Source organism: Cucurbita maxima, unplaced genomic scaffold, assembly GCF_002738345.1.
Source record: "Cucurbita maxima cultivar Rimu unplaced genomic scaffold, Cmax_1.0 Cma_Scf00010, whole genome shotgun sequence".
Lineage (NCBI taxonomy): Eukaryota > Viridiplantae > Streptophyta > Magnoliopsida > Cucurbitales > Cucurbitaceae > Cucurbita > Cucurbita maxima.
The window spans coordinates 1,376,719-1,398,960 of record NW_019272026.1 but is presented as its reverse complement, the minus strand read 5'-3'; the positions used below and the strand labels follow the sequence as shown (position 1 = coordinate 1,398,960).

General features: G+C 38.3%; 1 protein-coding gene across 1 annotated transcript; it reads left to right on the top strand.

The window, feature by feature from the left end:
• Window positions 1-1,632: 1,632 nt before the first annotated feature.
• Window positions 1,633-22,228, top strand: LOC111485373 (callose synthase 3-like). Its single transcript, XM_023132230.1, has 44 exons — window positions 1,633-1,760; window positions 1,860-1,897; window positions 2,091-2,314; window positions 3,706-3,806; window positions 4,579-4,703; window positions 5,803-5,896; window positions 6,039-6,149; window positions 6,259-6,375; window positions 6,495-6,587; window positions 7,966-8,057; window positions 8,163-8,289; window positions 8,436-8,573; window positions 8,679-8,755; window positions 8,846-8,939; window positions 9,708-9,830; window positions 9,919-10,036; window positions 11,307-11,644; window positions 11,728-11,780; window positions 11,862-11,922; window positions 12,087-12,168; window positions 12,246-12,295; window positions 12,390-12,476; window positions 13,121-13,255; window positions 13,353-13,447; window positions 13,559-13,643; window positions 13,738-13,898; window positions 14,033-14,156; window positions 14,242-14,342; window positions 14,444-14,561; window positions 14,996-15,147; window positions 15,241-15,350; window positions 15,440-15,565; window positions 15,658-15,726; window positions 15,811-16,000; window positions 16,132-16,282; window positions 17,396-17,515; window positions 17,595-17,713; window positions 17,826-17,909; window positions 18,824-18,936; window positions 19,014-19,243; window positions 19,321-20,124; window positions 20,217-20,267; window positions 21,519-21,704; window positions 21,801-22,228. Exons 3-44 carry the CDS (start codon window positions 2,125-2,127, stop codon window positions 22,047-22,049), a joined length of 5,844 nt encoding a protein of 1,947 aa, XP_022987998.1. The 5' UTR covers window positions 1,633-1,760; window positions 1,860-1,897; window positions 2,091-2,124; the 3' UTR covers window positions 22,050-22,228.
• Window positions 22,229-22,242: the final 14 nt, after the last annotated feature.

Below are 22,242 nucleotides of genomic sequence, written 5' to 3'. Positions count from 1 at the left end.
TTTATTTTTAAATTTAAGAATAATTTTTAATTTTTTTTTTTATAGTTCAAGAGTGTTAAATAAATACTACTCTTCACAATGATATGATATTATCTATTTTAAGCATAAGGCTTCCCAAAAGGTCTCAGTCACATTAATGGAGATAGTATTATTTGATTATAAACTCACGAACATTCGATAAATTACTCAATACCTGATTTTTAGAATTATTAAAACTTTTAAAAATTATATTTAAAACAAAGGTATTTTTTATTAATTTAATCTAATTTTCTTAATAGGTAAGTTTAGAAAATGTTTTTTTTTTTAAATATATTATTTGATTAAAAAACTAGTTGTAAATGATTTAATGTATTAAAAATAATTTATTTTGAAGGTGGGCAGGGGGTCCCACCATTTCTCCATCCAAAAAGTAAAAATTAAAAAAAGAAAAGAAAAAGCGAATAAAGGGCAAAAAAGACAAAATGAAACCGACATTTCAAGATTCCCTTATCCCAATAATACCATTACTTTCACTCTCCTAATTTCCTCTTAAGGGTAATTTTTCACTTTTTTCAAAAAATAAAATCCACGTCATCCGCTCATGTTATTTTACCATTTTACCCTTCCTCTTTTTCTGGTAATTTGTCACTTTTTTCAAAAAATAAAATCCACGTCATCCGCTCATGTGATTTTACCGTTTTACCCTTTCATTGTTGTTGCTTTGTACATGCCTTCGAGGGTACTATTGTCCACTCGGTGTTCAAGAATGTCGTCTTTTTCTTAATTTTGAACTCATTGTGACTGAAATGCCCTTCCCACTTTTCGCTTATTTCTCTCGGTACCTCTTGGATTTCGTTAGAGATAAAGTCAATTTGAGCATAATTCAACCATATAAAACGTTATATTTTAATAAAAAAAATTGAAAACTCGGGAAACCAATATGTTTCTTAGCAGTTAAGGATGAGTTCCCACCATTATTTTTTTTTTATTCGGAAAAAAAAAATATAGACAAAAAAATAGCTTTCCTTATACAAATGGATGTGTATTAAAAAAACGACTCAATTATTGCAAGTCACCTTCTTTTGAGTAATTAAGTTTATGGCATGTCTCTGATACCATGCCAGATGAACATGATTCTCCACAATAATATGATATTGTCCACTTTAAGCATACCCACAATTGTTTCCTAAATTAGTAGACGTGGGACTTTCATCCAACAATAACAATCATTCTCGATTAAATTTAATTTGGTATATTTCCTAAAAACCATTGAAATTCAATTATTTAGTAACGTTTTGTAAATATATTTTTGTAATTTGATTCCAGATATGCACGTTTGAAAATATAATAAATTAAAACGTGTTTCGTGTAGTTTGGAGAATAATTTTAGAGAATAAAAATGAAAAAAAATGGAAAAAAATATATATATTTTTTTGAAATATTTTAATAACATTACAAATTCAATCCTAGGACAGGATGAAACGCATCGATGGCACTCTCGTAATTAAATGAAAACATTCTACCCTTTTGGTAAAATGGAGCTTAAAAAGAATGAAGGTAGGCCCCACAAAAAAACAGTAATTCTTTCCCTCCACTGTACTGAGAATTGTGGTATACAAACACGAGCAGAGCTTACTGTACTGACACCAAAAAAAGTTGCTCTTTCCCTTGCCTCCCTCTTCCTCTTTGCTTCTCTTTTCTTCCATTTTTCTCCCAAGTTCCTGAAACTTGCATCTCTCTGTTGAGGGTTTGTTCTTCTTCTTCAATCGCCATTACCACAGGTGATTCATATCTATGCGTTCTTAATCTCATACACATTTTGTTTATCTTTTGAAATGAACCCATGTTTCTGATACCCATTTACTGTTCTTGTGTTGCAGATGCTTGATTCTTGCGTTTAAGTTGTCGCATTCAGCAGGTAGTTATTGAAATTTTTTTTGTGGATTGGTTTTGGTTTAAGTTTGATTGTTGTGCATTTTCTTCTGCTTGATTGTTTTTTGTAACTTGTTAGTGTTTGTCGTTTTGAAATGTGTTACTTTTGTTAGGGTTTTGTTGTTGTTGTTCTTATGAGTTACTGTAGTTTCTTCTTTGAATTTTTGTGATGGGAACAGGGAGATTGAGAGTTTGAGAGTCTGAAGGAACGAAATGTCGTCGAGAGGGGGGTCGGATCAGCCTCCTCCATTGCAGAGGAGGATCACGAGGACGCAGACGACGGGGAATTTTGGCGAGTCGGCGTTCGACAGTGAAGTTGTACCATCGTCACTCAAGGAGATTGCGCCAATTCTTCGTGTGGCTAATGAGGTCGAGTCGAGCAATCCCAGAGTTGCGTATCTATGTAAGTTTGAACTAATGTTGTACTGTTAGTAGGATGTTATCTTGGTATATATAGCATTCTTAGATGAACTCGATCGTAAATAAGTACTTTAATGCTTACGTCAAGGAATATATGTTTTTCTTCTTGATTTCTGTTTGATAACAAGCTTCAACACTATCCGATTTCTGTATTTTGGACACTGGTTCCAGTAAAGTGCTTGCTTATATCCATACCGAATAGATCGCGGGTCCATTCTATCCGGTGCTTACTGGTAGACACTGTAACGGTCCAAGCCCACCGCTAGCAAATATTGTTCTCTTCAGGCTTTCCCTCAAGGTTTTTAAAATGTGTCTACTATGGAGAGGTTTCCACACCCTTGTAAAGGATGCTTTGTTCTCTCCAACCGATGTGGGATCTCACAGTCACAGTACCAACTTACACTGTGGGGCTGCACTAGCAAGTTTACTTGGTGCTTTTACCTTGTGCTAGTGTCTCCTTTGTACGAGAGAATTGTGATTCTAGGTTTTTGGCAAGCTGCTCGATTTGCGCAAGTCTCCATTCTTGAAATCGATAATTGTTGTCACTCCATAATGTTTGCTTGCAAGCTTTCTAAAATTGAATCCTTGAAGCATTGACTAAACTTCGAACCAATGAATTGATTCGTATTGCATGCAGCTAAATCTGCTTTTTGGTTCAAGTCAATATACTCCAAGTGATCTATCTAACTGGTTTTAGACAAGGATATTATTCTGGTTTAGTGACATTGTGCTTGATGTAGTTCTCAACGTTCATAATGGCAACCTTGATCGTCAAAATATGCGTTGAAACTTATTAAGCGTCGTTTTAAGGGACTCAAATCAAATGTATGGACGATTGAGTATGGAGATATTTTTTATTTCAATTTGGAAGGGCATGAAAATAAGTCAATATGATTTGAACCAAAGCATCAATCATACGAGGTAAACTTCAAGGAAGATATGAATGAAAATGTTGTTCAAATTACCACAAGATGTTTCTTTAATGTATTTTAAGGCTTTTATTTACTTTAAGGTTATATTTACATAGTGGCTAATTATGATGTAAATTATGAAGGTTACAACTCTTGAAATGTCTCATGGGAGGTTAAGAGTTTTCAGTTTGAGGCTATATAAAGTCACATATGTTATCTTTGTAATTTAGACTTAGAAAATGCAGTAAAACAAACATTTGTGGTTTCCTTTAGACAAGGGCTAAGTTTCTTTGCAATTCTATGTAGTTTAGGTTGCATGTTTAGAATCATTCAAGCTTGATATGATTAATCTTGCTTGTGGAATGATTGGAATCTCAAACAAGTGATATTGCGATGAGATATTTGAGCTTTTCTGGTTTCTCAAAATTTTTGATTGTTTATCTATATATTTTATCAATTGTAGGTCGGTTCTATGCATTTGAGAAAGCCCATAAGTTAGATCCAACTTCTAGTGGGCGTGGTGTTCGGCAATTTAAAACTGCTCTACTTCAACGACTCGAAAGGGTTAGCTTTCTCTTATTATGTTCTTTTTTCAAATCAACAACACTTTTAATGAGTAGTTTGGATCTATATTCTTGCTTTTACTTATTTTGAAGGGAGTGAGATTATTAGTTTCTAGATTTATAGTCTATTTTGAATGCAGAGAATGCCACCAGGAGGTCTAATTCTCTAACAGACCAAGCCCGCTAGCAGATATTGTCTTCTTTGGGCTTTTCCTTTTGGACTTCCCCTCAAGATTTTAAAACGACTCTGTTAGGGAGAGATTTCCAACTCTTATAAGGAATGCCTTGTTCCCCTCTCCATGTGGGATCTCACAAATTCTGTATTTAATTTGAGGTGCAAAAGGTTGATTCGACCCCAAGACTTGTAAATAAGAAGTAGCATTCTTGCCATTGGACCATGAACTCACCTTGAGGTTCTTTTTTAGTCGAGTTATTATTTTTTGTTGGAATCTGTTGACCCGTGGAGGTCGGTCAGGAGTAGCTTTTGAGTTCAGTCAGGAACATGTCTTATTTATGTCGATTGAAGGCCTTTTTGTAGTTTGCCTCCCATTTTTTTTCGCTCTCGCCCTTGTACTCTTTCATTTCTTCACAATGAAAACTCGGTTATTCATAACAAAAGGGAGTAGATATGTTAGCTGTCTCCTGGAGCTGGCTTTTGGGATGACAAAGCCTCCCTAGGGATTAATGGGAATTGGCCATGATTTAATTGTTGCTATATCCTTTGCGCTTGCTAATTCAATTCGTTCATTTACTTTATTGTTCTTTGGCTGCAGGAGAATGATCCAACCTTAATGGGAAGAGTAAAGAAAAGTGATGCCCGTGAAATGCAGAGCTACTATCAACATTATTATAAAAAGTACATCCAAGCTTTGCAAAGTGCTGCTGATAAAGCCGATCGGTATGTTTTTTTCGTTAGCTTGTGGTATTTTAGTTAACTATTTCCATTTTTATTCAATTTGATTATCTACTGCACGAGAAGATTGGACGAAAATGGAAATTGGTTTTTGAAGAGAAAAAGGAGAATTTGCGGGCATTGCTTGGGATGCTCATAATTTTGGTCGTGTTTAGGATGAAGTTATTATTACTACCACTTTTTCTTATGTTCTTTTAGATTGTTTTTATGGAATATTTGTGTATATTGGTTTTGTGAGATCCCACGTTGGTTGGAGAGGAAAACGAAGCATTTTTTATAAGGGTGTGGAAACCTCTCCCTAGCAGACGCGTTTTAAAATCGTGAGGCTGACGACGATACGTAACGGGCCAAAGCAGATAATATCTGCTAGTGGTGAGCTTGGACCGTTACAAATGGTATCAAAGCCAGACACCTAGCAATGTGCCTGCGAGGATGCAGGCCCTTAAGGGGGGTGTGGATGGATTGTGAGATCCCACATCGGTTGGAGAGGGGAACAAAACATTCTTTATAAGGGTGTGGAGACCTCTCTCTAGCAGACACGTTTAAAATCGTGAGGCTAACTGCAATACGTAACGGGCAAAAATGGACAATATCTGTTAGTGGTGAGCGTGGGCTGTTACAAATGGTATCAGAATCAGACACCGGGTGGTGTGCCTGCGAGGACGCAGGCCTCCAAGGGGGGTGGATTGTGAGATCCCACATCGGTTGGAGAGGGGAATAAAATATTCCTTATAAGGGTGTGGAAACCTCTCTCTAGCAGACGCGTTTTAAAATTGTGAGGCTGACGGCGAGACGTTACGGGCAAAGCAGACAATATCTACTAGCGGTGGGCTTAGGCTGTTACAAATGTAGTTGTTCATCCATATTGGGGAATAACAATTTTATGTACTCACGAACATCAAGTTTTAAAAATATTTCCTTGAAACAGCTTTTACAAATTATTATACTGGAAATATCCCCAACAGCCCACTTTAACTCACTTATGTAAAATCTCCTAGGCCTCTTGGTCTTAAAAACTGATGTATCTTTCCTATATTTGTTTGTTTGAATGGAGCACTAACCTTCCCTTTTTCTGCATATTCAGTGCTCAGCTTACCAAGGCCTATCAAACTGCTAATGTACTCTTTGAAGTTTTGAAGGCCGTTAACATGACTCAGTCCATTGAAGTTGATCGTGAGGTTACTCTATCACCATTTTGTTGGTTCTTATGAGAATCTTATTGGATGCTTTTTTGCCAACGTTAAAGTCAATGCCTGAATCTCAGTTATCATCTTCTATATTTTTACAATATCTTAAAAATCCCTTTTAATTTTTTTATAGATTTTGGAAGCACAAGACAAAGTTGCAGAGAAAACACAGATCTTTCTCCCATATAATATTCTTCCTCTTGATCCTGATAGTGCAAGTCAGACGATTATGAGATACCATGAGGTTCGGTATTAGTTTGATATTATCTGCTAGTTGTCTTCGTGAAAGAAGAGACATTTGTCGATAAGCTTGTGCTTGTTTTCTGATTAAATTTGCTGAAAAATCACTGCAGATCCAAGCTTCGGTTATTGCGCTTCGTAACATTAGGGGCCTTATTTGGCCAACTGATCACAAGAGGAAAGATGGCGAAGATATCTTGGATTGGCTCCAAGCAATGTTTGGGTTTCAGGTAACAGAATTAGCTGAGTTTTTTGTTATTCTTTTATTTATTTTTGATGCAACAATGAGACTAAATCTTTTGGAAAAAAAAGTTGAGCCATATGTTTTGAAGTGTTAACTTGAATGCAGGAAGGCAATGTGGCAAATCAAAGAGAGCACCTTATTCTATTACTTGCAAATGTACACATTCGGCAGTTTCCGAAGTCAGATCAGCAGCCCAAGGTCAGTAATTTGCTGCAAATATATGGAGTATTCTAAATAAATCCTTAGATAATAGGTAACGAGATAAGATAAATCTAAATAAACCTCTAATTACTACGTAACAATATATATAAGATTAACTACTACTCTTATTTACTGGAAAAGGTTAGCACCTTTAGATGACAACATTCGACAATATAGAGCCTCCTAAGTGCAACCAAACGAGAAAAGAATTCGAGCTTTTTTGAGATGCTAACGTCCTAAAGCTTAGTAAGGAAAAGAGGAAGGAAGCCAGAAGAAAGAAATAAGGCAGGGATAGCAAGATTTACCTGAGAAAGAGCTAGAAAGCCCAAAAGACCAAACGTGGTTGTTCCTCACCTTGGCGACCGACAAAATGAAGAACACTCAAATATCTTTGTGTTCAATAGGGCATTCTTTAATGGAAATTCTGTATGTGCATAGAAAAGATGATGAAGGAAATGAGAATCGAACGAGCTTTTGATTGAGGATGATGTCTTTTGATTGAGCGAATCGCCGTGAGAGAATCGTTTGACAGAGGAGAAATAGTCGAAGAAAAATAGTCGAAGAAAATTTGTTGGAAGAAAAAAAAAAAACAAGGGGAAGACAATAACAGAAATAGGAAAAGAACCAAAACTTTGGGATTTTTGCTGAAAAAACACGGTGATTTGTTTCTCCACATATTTAAATAACAATTATACGCTAAAAATGGCCCTAAGTGGCCAACTAAACCTGCTCCACTCCTCGGTAAACATGGCCCAAATGGCCAGCTAAAAATATGGTAATCCATTCGACGTGTATGTCAAATGATAAAAAAAAAAATGATTTAACTAACTAATTTGAGTAAAAACGTGAAAAAACTAAATAAAGAAAACTGCAGACTTTTATTAGACTTTTATTAGCAGAGGAAGGTCTCTAGAATGGAATGAAGGTCTCTAGAATGGAATGACTTTGAATATCGATTCATCCGAGCAACTAAATTTGCAATCTTCATTAATGGAAAGCCAAGAAGAGGAATTCCATAATAATATTTGTGTCCTCTCCTTTAATGGTCCAATTATTAATGCTCAAAACCTGCCCCTTGAGTTTGTGGAGAATTGCAGCAAGGCTATGTAGGCACAACATCTTCATTTTCTGGAAATAAATGGTAATTTGACAATGATATGGTTCCCAACAAATCATTTGTCAACCAAACAACAATCCTCAACTTACAACAAAGAAGATGAATCAAGCCTACGCGTCTCAAAAGTTACCTTTGTACTTATCTACAGTCATCTACTTTTGGATGAAAATACCTTCCGCTCCGATGTCAGTCACGTTTGCCATGTTACCATGCTAATCATCTACAGTCATCTCTTATATGTTCTTATTCATTGTATAGCTGGATGAACGTGCTGTAACTGAAGTAATGAAGAAGCTTTTCAAGAACTACAAAAAATGGTGCAAGTATTTGGATCGTAAAAGTAGTCTTTGGTACGTTCTTATTTTCATGTCATTCTTGTACATCTCTTAAGTTAGTAATAATAATAAGAAATTATCCATACACCATTTCATATGTTTCAGTTTCTGACGCTTCAGGTTACCTACAATACAACAGGAAGTGCAACAAAGGAAACTTCTATACATGGCTTTGTATCTTCTAATTTGGGGAGAAGCCGCCAATTTGAGATTCATGCCCGAGTGTCTTTGTTATATATACCATCATGTATGTCTCAGTACTCCATTCTTTTACTTTTTTGGTAGAATATCTCTCGTACATGGTGTTGCGGTGATTGATATTTTGATGTATTTGCCTCGTAATGCATCTAGGAGTTGTTATTTAAAGTTTCTATTTTTGGTTGTTCCTTGAAGATGGCGTTCGAGTTATATGGCATTCTAGCTGGGAATATCAGCCCTATGACAGGAGAGAATGTCAAGCCAGCTTATGGTGGTGAAACTGAAGCTTTTTTGCATAAAGTTGTGACTCCCATTTATCAAGTGATTGCAAAGGTTTTTGTGATACTAATTCAATCATTTATTTTTATGCTTGTTCTAATTGAAATGTTAGTAAGGCCTTTATCATTTCGATAATATCGTCATTTTTCAACTTTCCAGGAAGCTGCAAGGAGCAAACAAGGGAAATCAAAACATTCCCAGTGGAGGAATTATGATGATTTAAATGAATATTTCTGGTAACTTTTCATTGTGGTATCTTTCCCTCAAATAAGTAGGCCACATATTTTTTGTGATTAGGCCATATGATATCTGTTCTATAACTGTAGGTCAGTCGATTGTTTCCGTCTAGGGTGGCCAATGCGTGCAGATGCGGACTTCTTTCGCCTTCCACATGATCAAATTCATGCAGACAGAAGTGGGGTGAGTTATTTCCTTTTGAACTGGGATTTCCTTTGTTATGTCTACTATAACCGCCCATATCCACCGCTAGCAGATATTGTCCTCTTTAGGCTTTTTCTTTCGGGCTTTCCCTCAAGGCTTTCAAACGTGTCTGCTAGGGGAAGGTTTCCACACCCTTATAAAGGGTATTTTGTTCTCCTCCCCAACCAATGTGGGACATCACACTAACACTTCGCTCTCATTCTCCGACACACTCTTCTAAGCATCCGTTGCAAGTGTTCGTGAAAATTGTACCTACTGGATCCTTTCTCTCACTCGATTAAATAAGTTGTATTATTAATTGGAATCACATATACGGTTTTACCCTTTTTTCTTTACATAACTGTTCCTGTCTGTATGAGTGAATTGTTGAAGATTGTTGGGAGGGAGTTCCACATTGGCTAATTTAGGGAATGATCATGAGTTTATAAGCAAGGAATACATCTCCATTGGTATGAGGGCTTTTGGGGAAGCCCAAAGCAAAGCCATGAGAGCTTATGCTCAAAGTGGACAATATCATCTCCATTGGTAGGAGTCGTGGTTCCTAACATGAAGGACTTCTATATTCTAATCTTTACGTTGATTCACTAGGAAGTAATGTTTCGTAATTCCGTTGAGACTTTCTATTATAATTGTTCGTATCGAAGTGTAAAGTATAGACAAGAACTTTGTACTTGCTAATGTTGTAAAAATATACTGTAACTGTCTTACAATTAGTGAGCTCGACTTGTTTTTGGCTGTTATATCCAGGAGAACAAGGCTCTTTCGAAAGATCGATGGGTGGGGAAAGTTAATTTTGTTGAAATTAGGTCATATTGGCATATTTTCAGAAGCTTTGATCGTATGTGGAGCTTCTTTATACTTAGCTTGCAGGTTGGACAGTGTTTTTCTTTAATGTTTACACACTTGGATGTTGTTGACAAATAATATTTACTTTCGGTTTCTAACTTTTTATTTTCAGGCGATGATAATTGTAGCCTGGAATGGCTCTGGGCAACCAAGTGCAATCTTTAATGTTGATGTGTTCATGAAAGTTTTAAGTGTCTTCATTACTGCTGCCATACTGAAGCTTTGTCAAGGTTAGTAAACTTTCTCTCTTTCTTTGTGTGAATCAATGATCTTTTGAAGTTACTGTATTGCCCATGTCTAAGTTTGTATTTTACTCAAATGACAACAACATGGAGGAGCGGAGCGGAGGGCAGGGAGTAATTTAGGAGGTAAGGGAGGAGTAATGCTGAAAACTGAAATGAGAATTGGAGGTTTAGTTTCTTAACAATGGGATTAGATACTGACAATAAGTTGGCATTTCTTTTCGTGGAGGATTTTGATTTTGAAAAAGAGAATAGGTGCTCTTTGAAGACGAGGGAAGCTTTGGGGAGCGTAAAAATGGCCATGTAATTAATTGTAGTGGTATAAGATGTTGTATTTCTGTAACAACTCAAGCCCATCGCTAGCAGATATTGTCCCATTTGGGTTTTCTTTTTCGGGCTTTCCCTCAAGGTTCTAAAATGCATCTACTAGGGAGAGGTTTCCACATCTTTATAAGGAATATTTCGTTTCCCTCTCCAACCGATGTGAGATCTCACAATCCACTCATTTGGGGACCCAACGTCCTTGCTGGCACGCCACGCGGTGCTTGGCTTTGATACATTTGTAACAACCCAAGCTTACTGCTAGCAGATATAGTTCTTTTTGGGCTTTCCGTTTCGAGCATCCCCTCAAGGTTTTAAAATTAGTCTACTAGGGAGAGGTTTCCATGTACGTATACGGAATTTTTCGTTTCCCTCTGCAACAAAAGTGAGATTTCACTAATTCATTAGTAATATACATAGCCTTCTAATATAAGAGAAAGACTTCATGCATAAAAGGAAAGAATCAGAACTGATTACTTCCAATTATCATATTTACAACCAACACTCCTCGAGCTGGTTTGAATATATCTTCCATTGTTGGTTTTCCGTTCATTCTATCGAATTGAACTTTTGGAAGTTCTGTAGTCAATACATTAGCCATTGCTGTGTACTTGAGAGACGTGGGATACATATCATATCAGTTTCAATTTTGCATGCGGAATAGAAATGGTTGTTAGCAATGTACATGAAGCAGCTAGTTTACGAAGTTATATGTTATTAACTACCACTCGATCGAGCCAATGTGATCTCCTAGGATTGATGTTCTATCTTTTATTCTTGTTTGTGTATTCCTAGTTTTATCCATATCTTTTAATTTGCTAATCATTGGTTTCCTCTCCTCCTTGTTGGTGTTTAATAATGGGCTATTTATATAGATTCCTGTTATGTATCTCGAACAAAATACTTATTTCTCAGCGTCCTTTACATGTTTCTGCAGCTGTTCTTGATGTAATTCTTAGTTGGAAAGCCCACCGGAGCATGTCGTTTTATGTCAAGTTGAGATATATCTTAAAGGTGGTTTCAGCTGCTGCGTGGGTGGTGATTCTTCCTGTGACATATGCTTATAGCTGGGAAAATCCATCTGGGTTTGCTCAAACTATCAAAGGCTGGTTTGGTGGCAACACTTCAAATTCACCCTCCTTGTTTATCTTGGCTATTGTGATCTATTTGTCTCCGAATATGCTAGCGGGTTTATTCTTTTTATTCCCTTTTATTCGTCGGTTTCTTGAGAGATCCAACTACAGAATTGTGATGCTCGTAATGTGGTGGTCACAGGTAGAATGACAGCTATGGTGTTATTTTGAATTTTCCTGTTCGACGATATCAGTTTCTCATCGTATTTTCATTGGAATTTGCAGCCTCGACTTTATGTTGGCAGAGGAATGCATGAAAGTACATTTTCTCTTGTCAAGTAAGACTTCACTATTTTAAAAAATCGAAAATCTTGCTTCGATTTCCTCCCATTCTAATCAATCTCATTTCGAACTTTTAGGTATACATTATTCTGGGTGCTTCTTATTGCAACCAAGTTGACATTCAGTTATTATATAGAGGTGTTGTTTTCTCCTCTACTGCTTGTGTCTGTTTATGAACTGTCAGCTCATTATGCTTATTTCTTCGACTGCTCCCTCTTTGATGCTACAACTTTACCTGGTCATTGTAGCACGAACAGCATACCATCGCTTATTTTCACTTATTCTTTTGCTTCTCTTGACAGATAAAGCCTCTAGTAGGTCCAACAAAAGCAATCATGAGTGTTCGAATAACCGTCTTCCAATGGCATGAGTTTTTTCCTCAGGGTGGGTGTCGTAATTATATGCAAAGGAGTTGTTCTTTCGAACTTTCGACGTTCTAATGCGTTTTTATTTCTCTGCAGCTAAAAACAATATTGGTGTTGTCATTGCACTCTGGGCTCCTATTATTCTTGTATGCATTTTGTCCATTCTGATAAGACTTTTTTCCCCTCATTTTTTGCTTTGTCTTATTTTTTTTGTCCTAATTAGTTCGAATTTTGTTTCAGGTTTATTTTATGGATGCCCAGATTTGGTATGCCATATTTTCCACATTATTTGGTGGAATTTATGGTGCATTTCGTCGCCTGGGAGAGGTTTGTATAGCTGTTTTACGGCTTATTTTTTCCCTTATCTTTTCTTACATTAGGATCCCGATTCATGGATCGATGGTGAGGAATCACGACTCTCCACAATAGTATGATATTGTCCACTTTGAGCATAAGCTTTTATGACTTTGCTTTGGGCTTCCCCAAAAGGCCTCATGCCATTGGAGATGTATTCCTTACATATAAACCCATGATCATTCCCTAAATTAGCCAATGTGGGACTCCCTCCCAACAATCCTCAACAATCTTCCCCTCGAACAAAGTACACTATATAGCCTTCCCTAGGACCTATGGAGCCCTCGAATAGCCTCCCCTTAATTGAGGCTCGACTTCTTCTCTGGAGTCCTCGAACAAAGTACACCCTTTATTCGACACTTGAAGTCACTTTTGACTACACCTTCGAGGCTCACAACTTCTTTGTTCCACATTTGGTAGAAAAGGATATCATAGACATTTGAATACATGGTCTCATGCTCTCAACTACGTTAACTCACCACTAAACCCAAAAACTCAAGTCGATGGTAACGTTAAATTACTTTTAACATCATCCCCAAGTAGAAATTGTAATCTATACTGCATTTTGATGCGTTCTTTCCTTACTACTGGTTAAGGAATTTGTTTTATTCTTTCAGATTCGTACGTTGGGAATGCTCAGGTCTCGTTTTGAGTCGCTGCCTGGAGCTTTTAATGCCTGTTTGATTCCAGAGGAACAGGGTGAAACCAAGAAGAAAGGACTGAAGGCCACTTTTGCCCGAAACTACTCAGTCGTTAGTTTTGTCTTCCTTAAACTTTAGTTTCTCAATTCTTTTCTTTGTTCCTAACTTAGCAAGCCTTTTTTTTTTAATAAATTTGGCTATCCTGCAGATTTCATCTAACAAGGAGAAAGAGGGTGCAAAATTTGCTCAGCTGTGGAATAAAATAATCAGCAGTTTTAGAGAGGAAGATCTTATAAGTAATAGGTATTCTTATAAGATTAAACTCATAATGGGTTCGAGTTGTTACTGACTTTCTGCAATACTTTAAATTATCTCGGTTAGCACGTTGTTTGCTTAAGCTATTATATATCTCAGGGAAATGGACCTTTTGCTCGTTCCTTATTGGGCAGACACGGAGTTAGGCCTTATGCAGTGGCCTCCGTTTCTTCTTGCTAGTAAGGTGTGTTCCACTTATCTATCTATTTATTTTTTGATGTTGATTGTGGAAATGTATTTGGATTTATGACCATGAAGTGTTATTGCTCTTTGTTTAGATTCCAATAGCATTAGACATGGCCAAAGATAGCAACGGAAAGGACCGGGAGCTGAAAAAGAGAATCAATGCTGACAGCTACATGTCGAGTGCTATTCGTGAATGTTATGCCTCATTTAAGAAGATAATCAAGCTTTTAGTTCAAGGTGTTCGTGAGAAAGAGTAAGTCTTTAGTTCAACATATGATTTCGTTAAGGAATGTAACGAAATACATATATACAAGTCGATATCAGCTTCTTTCTAATTGCTCACATTTTGGTATCCTATTTTTAACCCCAGTTTTTGAATTTTACCAGGGTAATAAATTATATATTTACTGAAGTGGACAAACACATAGAAGAGAATACCTTAATAAGTGAGTTCAAGATGAGTGCTCTACCAAATCTGTATGATCGTTTTGTCAGGCTTACAAAGTATTTGGTAATGTTTAATAATTAGTTTTGTTTATCTATTTTGATTCATTGGGTTTTGTGCAATCTAGCTGAGTGATATCTTCGAATCGCAGTTGGATAACAGGCAGGACGACAAGGATGCTGTGGTGATTTTATTTCAGGACATGCTTGAAGATGTAACAAGAGATATCATGATTGAGGATCCTATACCCAGGTGTTATATCTAAATTTTGAGATGTCCCAGAAAAGTATAGCCTCTAAAATGTTGTTTTTTTTTTTCATATATAAAGTATCTTACATGGAAACTTTAAATAGTTTGCTCGAAACACTCGATGGAGGATCTTCGCATGGAGGAAAGACTTCATTGGATCTATTTGCATCCACTGGAGCCATAAAGTTTCCCGTTGATCAGACAGAAGCATGGCAGGAAAAGGTCGGTGCTGATTTAGAAACATTCATGGTTCTTTTTACTTTTGCCTAGCGGAAGGTGTTGAGGATTGTTGGGAGGGAGTCCCACATTGGCTAATTTAAGGAATGATCATGGGTTTATAAGTAAGGAATACATCTTGATTGGTATGAGGCCTTTTGGGGAAACCAAAAACAAAGCCGTGAGAGCTTATGCTCAAAGTTGACAATATCATACAATTGTGGAGATTTGTGATTCCTAACATGGTATCAAAGCCATGCCCTTAACTTAGCCATGTTAATGGAAGAAAATCGACACCGTAAGTCTAGTGGGTAATTCTTAAATTTTTTATGTTAATGATAACATGTCGTTAAAGCATATGCTTTCGACTAAAAGGTAAAAGTTTGAATATGTGGACTAGCTTATGCCATGACGTTTAATGGACATACTTCTATGTTCAGATTAAACGACTCTATCTGTTGCTTACGACCAAGGAATCTGCCATGGATGTACCATCCAACTTAGAAGCAAGAAGGCGAATCTCTTTCTTTTCGAATTCATTGTTTATGGACATGCCTGCAGCACCTAAAGTCCGGAACATGCTCTCGTTCTCGTAAGCCTTGTTCCTTTTTTAATTTGTTTTTTCCTTCTAGCCTTTCACTTCATTTTGTTCTTATTTGTTTTCTGACACTGACATTAAATTTAGTGTTTTAACTCCATACTACACGGAGGAGGTTCTATTTTCATTGCATGATCTAGAAGAGCCAAATGAAGATGGCGTTTCGATTCTTTTCTACTTACAAAAGATATATCCAGGTTTCTTTTTTGTATTGGTACACTCGTACTTGTGTCGTTATACTCGTGTTCTATTTTCTTTGACGAACAAATTGTTTGTCTATCTTTAGACGAATGGAAGAACTTTCTTGAACGACAGAAATGCAGTAACGAAGAGGAATTAAAGGGAGTGAGTGAGCTGGAGGAAGAACTTCGACTCTGGGCGTCCTACAGAGGCCAAACGTTAACTAAAACGGGTTTTTCCTCGCTCCCTTTATCAGCTGCATTTCATTTATCCCTCCTTATGAAATGTTGTTCTACATCTAACTCCGTGTTTATCGAAACTCAGTTAGAGGAATGATGTATTACCGAAAGGCTTTAGAGCTTCAAGCTTTTCTTGATACTGCTGAGGATCAAGGTACTCCTTTCGAACGCATCGTCTTTTATATCTAAGTTTTAAAATTTGTATATTTATTCTAACTAAAATGTTATTCTTTTTAAGATCTAATGGAGGGTTACAAGGCGGTCGAGTTGAACTCAGAAGAAAGTTCTAAGGGTGATAGATCATTATGGGCACATTGTCAAGCAATATCTGACATGAAATTTACCTTTGTGGTATCATGTCAACATTATGGTATTCAAAAGCAATCCGGTGATGCTCGTGCCCAGGATATTTTGAAACTAATGACAAAGTACGGGACTATTTCGATAAAAATTCTTTTAAAACTTTATTTGGAAACCATTTCGTAAAAGAAAATAATAATGTCGATGGTTATACTTCTGGATTCGGATTGTAGTTCATGGCGTTGTATATTTGTTGTAGGTATCCATCGCTTCGAGTGGCGTACATCGACGAGGTAGAAGAACCTAGTAAAGACAAATCCAAGAAAAACCAGAAGACATATTATTCATCTCTTGTGAAGGCTGCTTCTCCCAAATCTATAAATGCTTCTGACCATGTGCAATTGGATGAGGTATTGGTTAAAATAAGTTTGGTGGCATGCTTGGGTTCAGTTTGACATGGTTATAGTTATTCTTTACCTTCCCTTTTTCTTTTCTTTTTTTCTCTTTTGTGCCTAGAGACATCTCGGAATGTCAAAGTTATTAGCTTCTAATCGATCGTGTGTGCGTCAGTTGACAAATCGGGTCCAAAAGTCGGTTGACTTATTGGGTTGTCAATTGACACTGGACGACAATTAAATAATTTCAGTCTGATCGTTCTGTGTAATCAAACACTCTTCCAAAAATTGGGCGATGTGCCAGTGAGGAGGCTGAGCCCCGAAGGGGGTGGACACATGGCAGTGTACCAAAAGGACATTGGGCTCTGAAGGAGGGTGTATTGGGGGGTCCCACATCGATTGGAGAAGGGCGAGTGCCAACGAAGCTGCTGGGCCATTGGGGGTGAATTATGAGATCCCACATCGGTTGGGGAGGAGAACGAAACATTCTTTATAAAGGTGTGGAAACCTCTCCCTAGCAACGCATTTTAAAAACTTTGAGGGAAAGCTCGAAAGGGAAAGCCCAAAGAGAACTCGTTGAACCCCAAAGGAGGGTGGATTGTGAGATCCCTTATCGATTGAGGAGGAGAACGAAGCATTCTTTATTAGGGTGTGAAAACCTCTCCTCAGAAAACACGTTTTAAAAACCTTGAGAGGAAGCTTGAAAGGGAAAAACCCAAAGAGAACTTGTTGGGCTTTGGAGGGGGGTGGATTGTGAGATCCTACATCGATGGAGGAGGAGAACGAAACATTCTTTATAAGGATGTGGAAACCTCTCTCTAGCAGACACATTTTAAAAACCTTGAGGGGAAGCCCGAAAGGGAAAACCCAAAGGAGACGGTATCTGCTAGCGGTGGGTTTGGGCCGTTACACTTCCACTTTTCAAGACTGGAACTTATTTATATAGTATTAAAACGTTACGGTTCCTAAGGTAACTTGGTTTATACGATGATCCTTGGGTTAACTAACAGGACATCCCTTTTGTGGCTCAATACAATCATCTCAGTTTCTTATTTAAAAAAAAAGATTCCATCGGATGAACTTTGGATGCTAATTACAAGCCATATGTCCTACAAAATTTGCATACAGATTATTTATCAAATAAAGCTCCCGGGTCCTGCTATCTTGGGTGAGGGAAAGCCAGAAAATCAGAACCACGCAATAATATTTACCCGTGGCGAAGGCTTGCAAACAATAGACATGAATCAGGTATATTAAGTCGAGTCGAACATAATGGATTTATTCTTTCCATGTTACTTTCTGGGTTACTTATACTGTTATCTGTTAGGATAACTACATGGAAGAAGCATTGAAGATGAGGAACTTGTTGCAAGAGTTTCTTAAAAAGCATGATGGTATAAGATACCCCTCTATTCTTGGACTTAGAGAGCATATATTTACTGGAAGGTAAATTTTCTCTCTCCTTCTCTCTCTCTCTCTCCTGATCCTTTATTTTTATCTATTTTGCCTCTCATGGCCAGTTTTTTGCATTCTTCATTGTTCTTGTTTCTGGATGCAGTGTTTCGTCGCTTGCTTGGTTCATGTCTAATCAAGAAACGAGTTTCGTTACAATCGGTCAGAGACTTTTGGCGAATCCTCTCAAGTAAGTAGTCATCTCTAATGATTAAGTGCTTGAAAAGGAATTTTTGGTTCCCCTCTCCAATCAATGTGGGATCTCACAATCCACCCCCTTGGGAGCTAGTGTCCTAGCTGACACACCCCCTGGTGTCTGGCTCTGGTACCATTTATAACAGCTCAAATCCACCGCTAGCAGATATTGTTCTTTTTGGGTTTTTCCTTAGGGCTTCCCCTACACACCGCCCGGTGTTTGGCTCTGATACCATTTGTAACAGCCCAAGCCCACCGCTAGCAGATATTGTCCTTTTTGAGTTCTCCCTTATGGCTTTCCCTCAAGGTTTTAAAACGCGTCTACTAGGGAGTGGTTTCCATACCCTTATAAGAAATGCTTTGTTCTCCTCTCTAACCAATGTGAGATCTTACAAGCCACCCCCCTTGGGGGCCAACATCCTCGCTAACACACCTCCTGGTGTCTGGCTCTGATACCATTAGTAATATCTCAAGCCCTCCGTTAGCAGATATTGTTTTTTTTTCCCCCCTTGTGGGCTTTCCCTCAAGGTTTTAAAACGTGTCTGCTAGGGTGAGGTTTCCACATCCTTATAAGCAATACTTCGTTCTTCTCTCTGAACAATGCGGGATCTCACAAACGATGTCCGTTTAGATTAGAAGTCACATACAATTGGCACTACAATCTGTCATTACTCAATCCTTCGAAGTAACAAATATTAGAGTAATTATAAATTAGGACCAAATAGTGTCCGGAGGAAACTATGACACTTACAGTCGAGACTTTTGGGGGATTGTGTCTCACTATTGTCGTATGTCGGTTCAAAATTAAGTATAGTCCATATATTGACCACTCGAGATTTTGATTTATTTTTCAAGTCAAGTTCTGTTACATATTTTTTCATCCATATTTTTATATTTTGTTCTTTCTAGAGTTCGTTTCCACTACGGGCATCCAGATGTGTTCGATAGGCTCTTCCACCTAACTCGAGGGGGCGTCAGTAAAGCTTCCAAGGTTATCAATTTGAGTGAAGACATATTTGCTGGTACACAATGATTTTCGTTTAAAAAAAGTTCCTCGATTTTGGCTTTACGAAGTTATTTACATATCTATAAATTTCAGGTTTCAACTCAACTCTTCGTGAAGGCAATGTCACTCATCACGAGTACATACAAGTTGGAAAAGGTCGAGATGTGGGCCTTAATCAGATTTCAATGTTTGAAGCAAAAGTAGCAAACGGGAACGGGGAGCAAACACTAAGTCGAGATATATACCGTCTCGGACACCGATTCGACTTCTTTCGGATGTTATCGTGTTATTTTACCACTATCGGGTTCTATTTTAGTACTCTGGTACGAGCCGTGTTCTTTATCTTTTCACCATACTTAAATGCATACTTTTCTTCACTTTATGATGTCTCTTCTTGCAGATAACTGTACTCACAGTATACGTATTCCTTTACGGTCGCCTTTATCTCGTTCTTAGTGGACTTGAAAAAGGTTTGAGTACTCAACCGGCCATTCGAGACAATAAGCCTCTGCAAGTTGCACTTGCTTCTCAATCTTTTGTTCAGATTGGATTTTTGATGGCATTGCCTATGCTGATGGAGATTGGTTTGGAAAGGGGATTCCGTACTGCATTGAGTGAGTTCATATTGATGCAATTACAGCTAGCCCCCGTCTTTTTTACCTTTTCTCTTGGAACAAAGACTCACTATTATGGGAGGACATTACTTCACGGAGGCGCTAAGTACAGGCCTACGGGTCGTGGGTTCGTTGTGTTTCATGCCAAGTTTGCTGATAACTATAGGCTCTACTCTCGTAGCCACTTCGTTAAAGGTCTCGAGCTCATGATCCTACTTCTTGTGTACCAGATATTTGGTCACACTTATAGAAGTGCAGTTGCATATGTGTTGATTACTGTATCTATGTGGTTTATGGTCGGTACATGGTTGTTTGCTCCCTTTCTCTTCAACCCTTCCGGTTTCGAGTGGCAAAAGATCGTCGACGATTGGACAGATTGGAATAAATGGATAAGTAATCGTGGTGGCATTGGTGTTCCACCAGAAAAAAGTTGGGAATCGTGGTGGGAGGAAGAACAAGAGCATTTACGACACTCGGGAATGCGCGGTTTAGTAGCTGAGATATTGTTAGCTTCTCGATTCTTTATCTATCAGTATGGTTTGGTCTATCATCTTAGTATTACGCAGCGCGTAAATACGAAAAGTTTTCTGGTAAATCAACCATTTTATGTTCTATTCAGCTTCTTTGTGTTTAAAACAAAATGAATATCATAATTAGTTCTTTTTTCCCTATTTGATCACAGGTTTATGGCATATCATGGCTGGTGATCGTTCTAGTTCTGTTTGTAATGAAGGTGAGTTGATTTGTGGTGGAAACTTGTATTTTACATTATAGAAAAAATGAAATTTATACTTGTTTAGGATTTCATTATTAACCTAGAGCTAATATGCTGTCCACCTAGTCATACCACGTGGTTTTCGAGACTTTTTGTGTGAGATCCCACGTTAGTTGGAAAGGGGAATGAAGCATTTCTTATAAGGGTGTGGAAACCTCTTCCTAGAAGATGCATTTTAAAACCGTGAGGTTGATGACAATACGTAACGGGCTAAAATGGACAATTTTTGCTAGCGGTGGGCTTGAGTTGTTAGAAATGGTATCAGAGGCAGGCACCGAGTGGTGTGCCAGCGAGGATGCTGGGACCCCAAGGGGGGTGGATTGTGAGATCCCACATCGATTGGAGAGGGGAATGAAACAATATTTCTTATAAGGGTGTGGAAATCTCTCCCTAGAAGACGCGTTTTGAAACCGTTTGGCTAACGGCGATGCATAACGGGCTAAAGCAGACAATATCTTCTAAGGGTGGGCTTGGTTTGTGACAAATGGTAACAGAGTCAGACATCGGGCGGTGTGCCAGCGAGGATGTTGGGCACCCAAGGGGGGTGGATTATGAGATTCCACATCGGTTGGAAAGGGGAACAAAGCATTCCTTTTAAGGGTGTAGAAATCTCTCCCTATAAGACGTGTTTTAAAACTGTGAGACTGACAGCAATACGTGACAAGCTAGAACGGACAATATTTGCTAGCGGTGGGCTTAGATTTTTACAAATGGTATCGAAGCCAGACATCGAGCGGTGTGCCAGCGAGGACGTTGGGCCCCCAAAGGGGGTGGATTATGAGATCCCACCTTAGTTGGAAAGGGGAACAAAGCATTCCTTATAAGGGTGTGAAAACCTCTCCCTAAAAGATGCATTTTAAACCGTGAGGCTGACAGCGATGCGTAATGGGCCAAAACGGACAATATCTACTAGAAGTGAGCTTGGGTTATTACAAATGATATTAGAACCAGACACCGAGCGGTGTGCCAACGAGGACATTGGGCCCCCAAGGGGGTGGATTGTGAGATCTCACATCGGTTAGAAAGGGGAACGAAACATTCTTTACAAGGGTGTGGAAACCTTTCTCTAGAAGACGCGTTTTAATCACACACGGTACATAACGGGCCAAAGCGGACAATATCTACTAGTATGTAGACACACCCGCATATATCGCACACGGTCCCTTATTTTTGGCTATTAACGTAATCTTTTTCTATTATTTTTTCCAGACTGTATCAGTTGGAAGGCGAAAATTCAGTGCGGATTTCCAACTCGTGTTCCGTTTGATAAAGGGCTTAATCTTCCTAACGTTCGTCTCGATTCTCGTCACCTTGATTGCTCTTCCTCATATGACAGTGCAGGATATCATTGTTTGCATACTTGCTTTCATGCCAACTGGTTGGGGCATGCTTTTGGTTAGTCCCTAATTTCATTCATTCTCGAGAGCGGAACTTTCTTTACTGAGAAGCAGGTTGTTTTTCTCTCTGTACTTAAAACTGTTGTCTTTCCAGATTGCACAAGCATTGAAACCGCTCGTTCAACGAGCGGGCATCTGGGGCTCCGTAAGGACACTCGCTCGTGGTTACGAGATCATCATGGGTTTGCTTCTGTTCACCCCAGTCGCATTCCTTGCCTGGTTTCCATTTGTTTCAGAATTCCAGACCCGGATGCTCTTCAACCAAGCGTTCAGCAGAGGACTGCAGATTTCTCGTATTCTTGGCGGGCATCGGAAGGATCGGTCCTCCCAAAACAAAGACTAAGAACAGTTGATGATGCATTGATAGGGTTGTTCATATGGGCAGGTAGTAGTAGAGTACACTAATAGTTACTTGATGGCTGCAAAAATTGGTTTTGTTCATAGTTCATGTTAACACGTCCGTTCCCCATACTCAAAATGTAAGCTTGCTGGAGTGAACAGTTGAGATATTATTTGTTACCATGTTACGGGTTCGA

Bases quoted from the DNA above. Each gene is read 5' to 3' on its own strand.
- LOC111485373 (XM_023132230.1), top strand. From the start codon at position 2,125: ATGTCGTCGAGAGGGGGGTCGGATCAGCCTCCTCCATTGCAGAGGAGG. The intron at 8,756-8,845 runs GTAACTTTTCAT...CTATAACTGTAG, and splicing joins GATTTAAATGAATATTTCTG to GTCAGTCGATTGTTTCCGTC. The intron at 9,831-9,918 runs GTTGGACAGTGT...TTTTATTTTCAG, and splicing joins TCTTTATACTTAGCTTGCAG to GCGATGATAATTGTAGCCTG.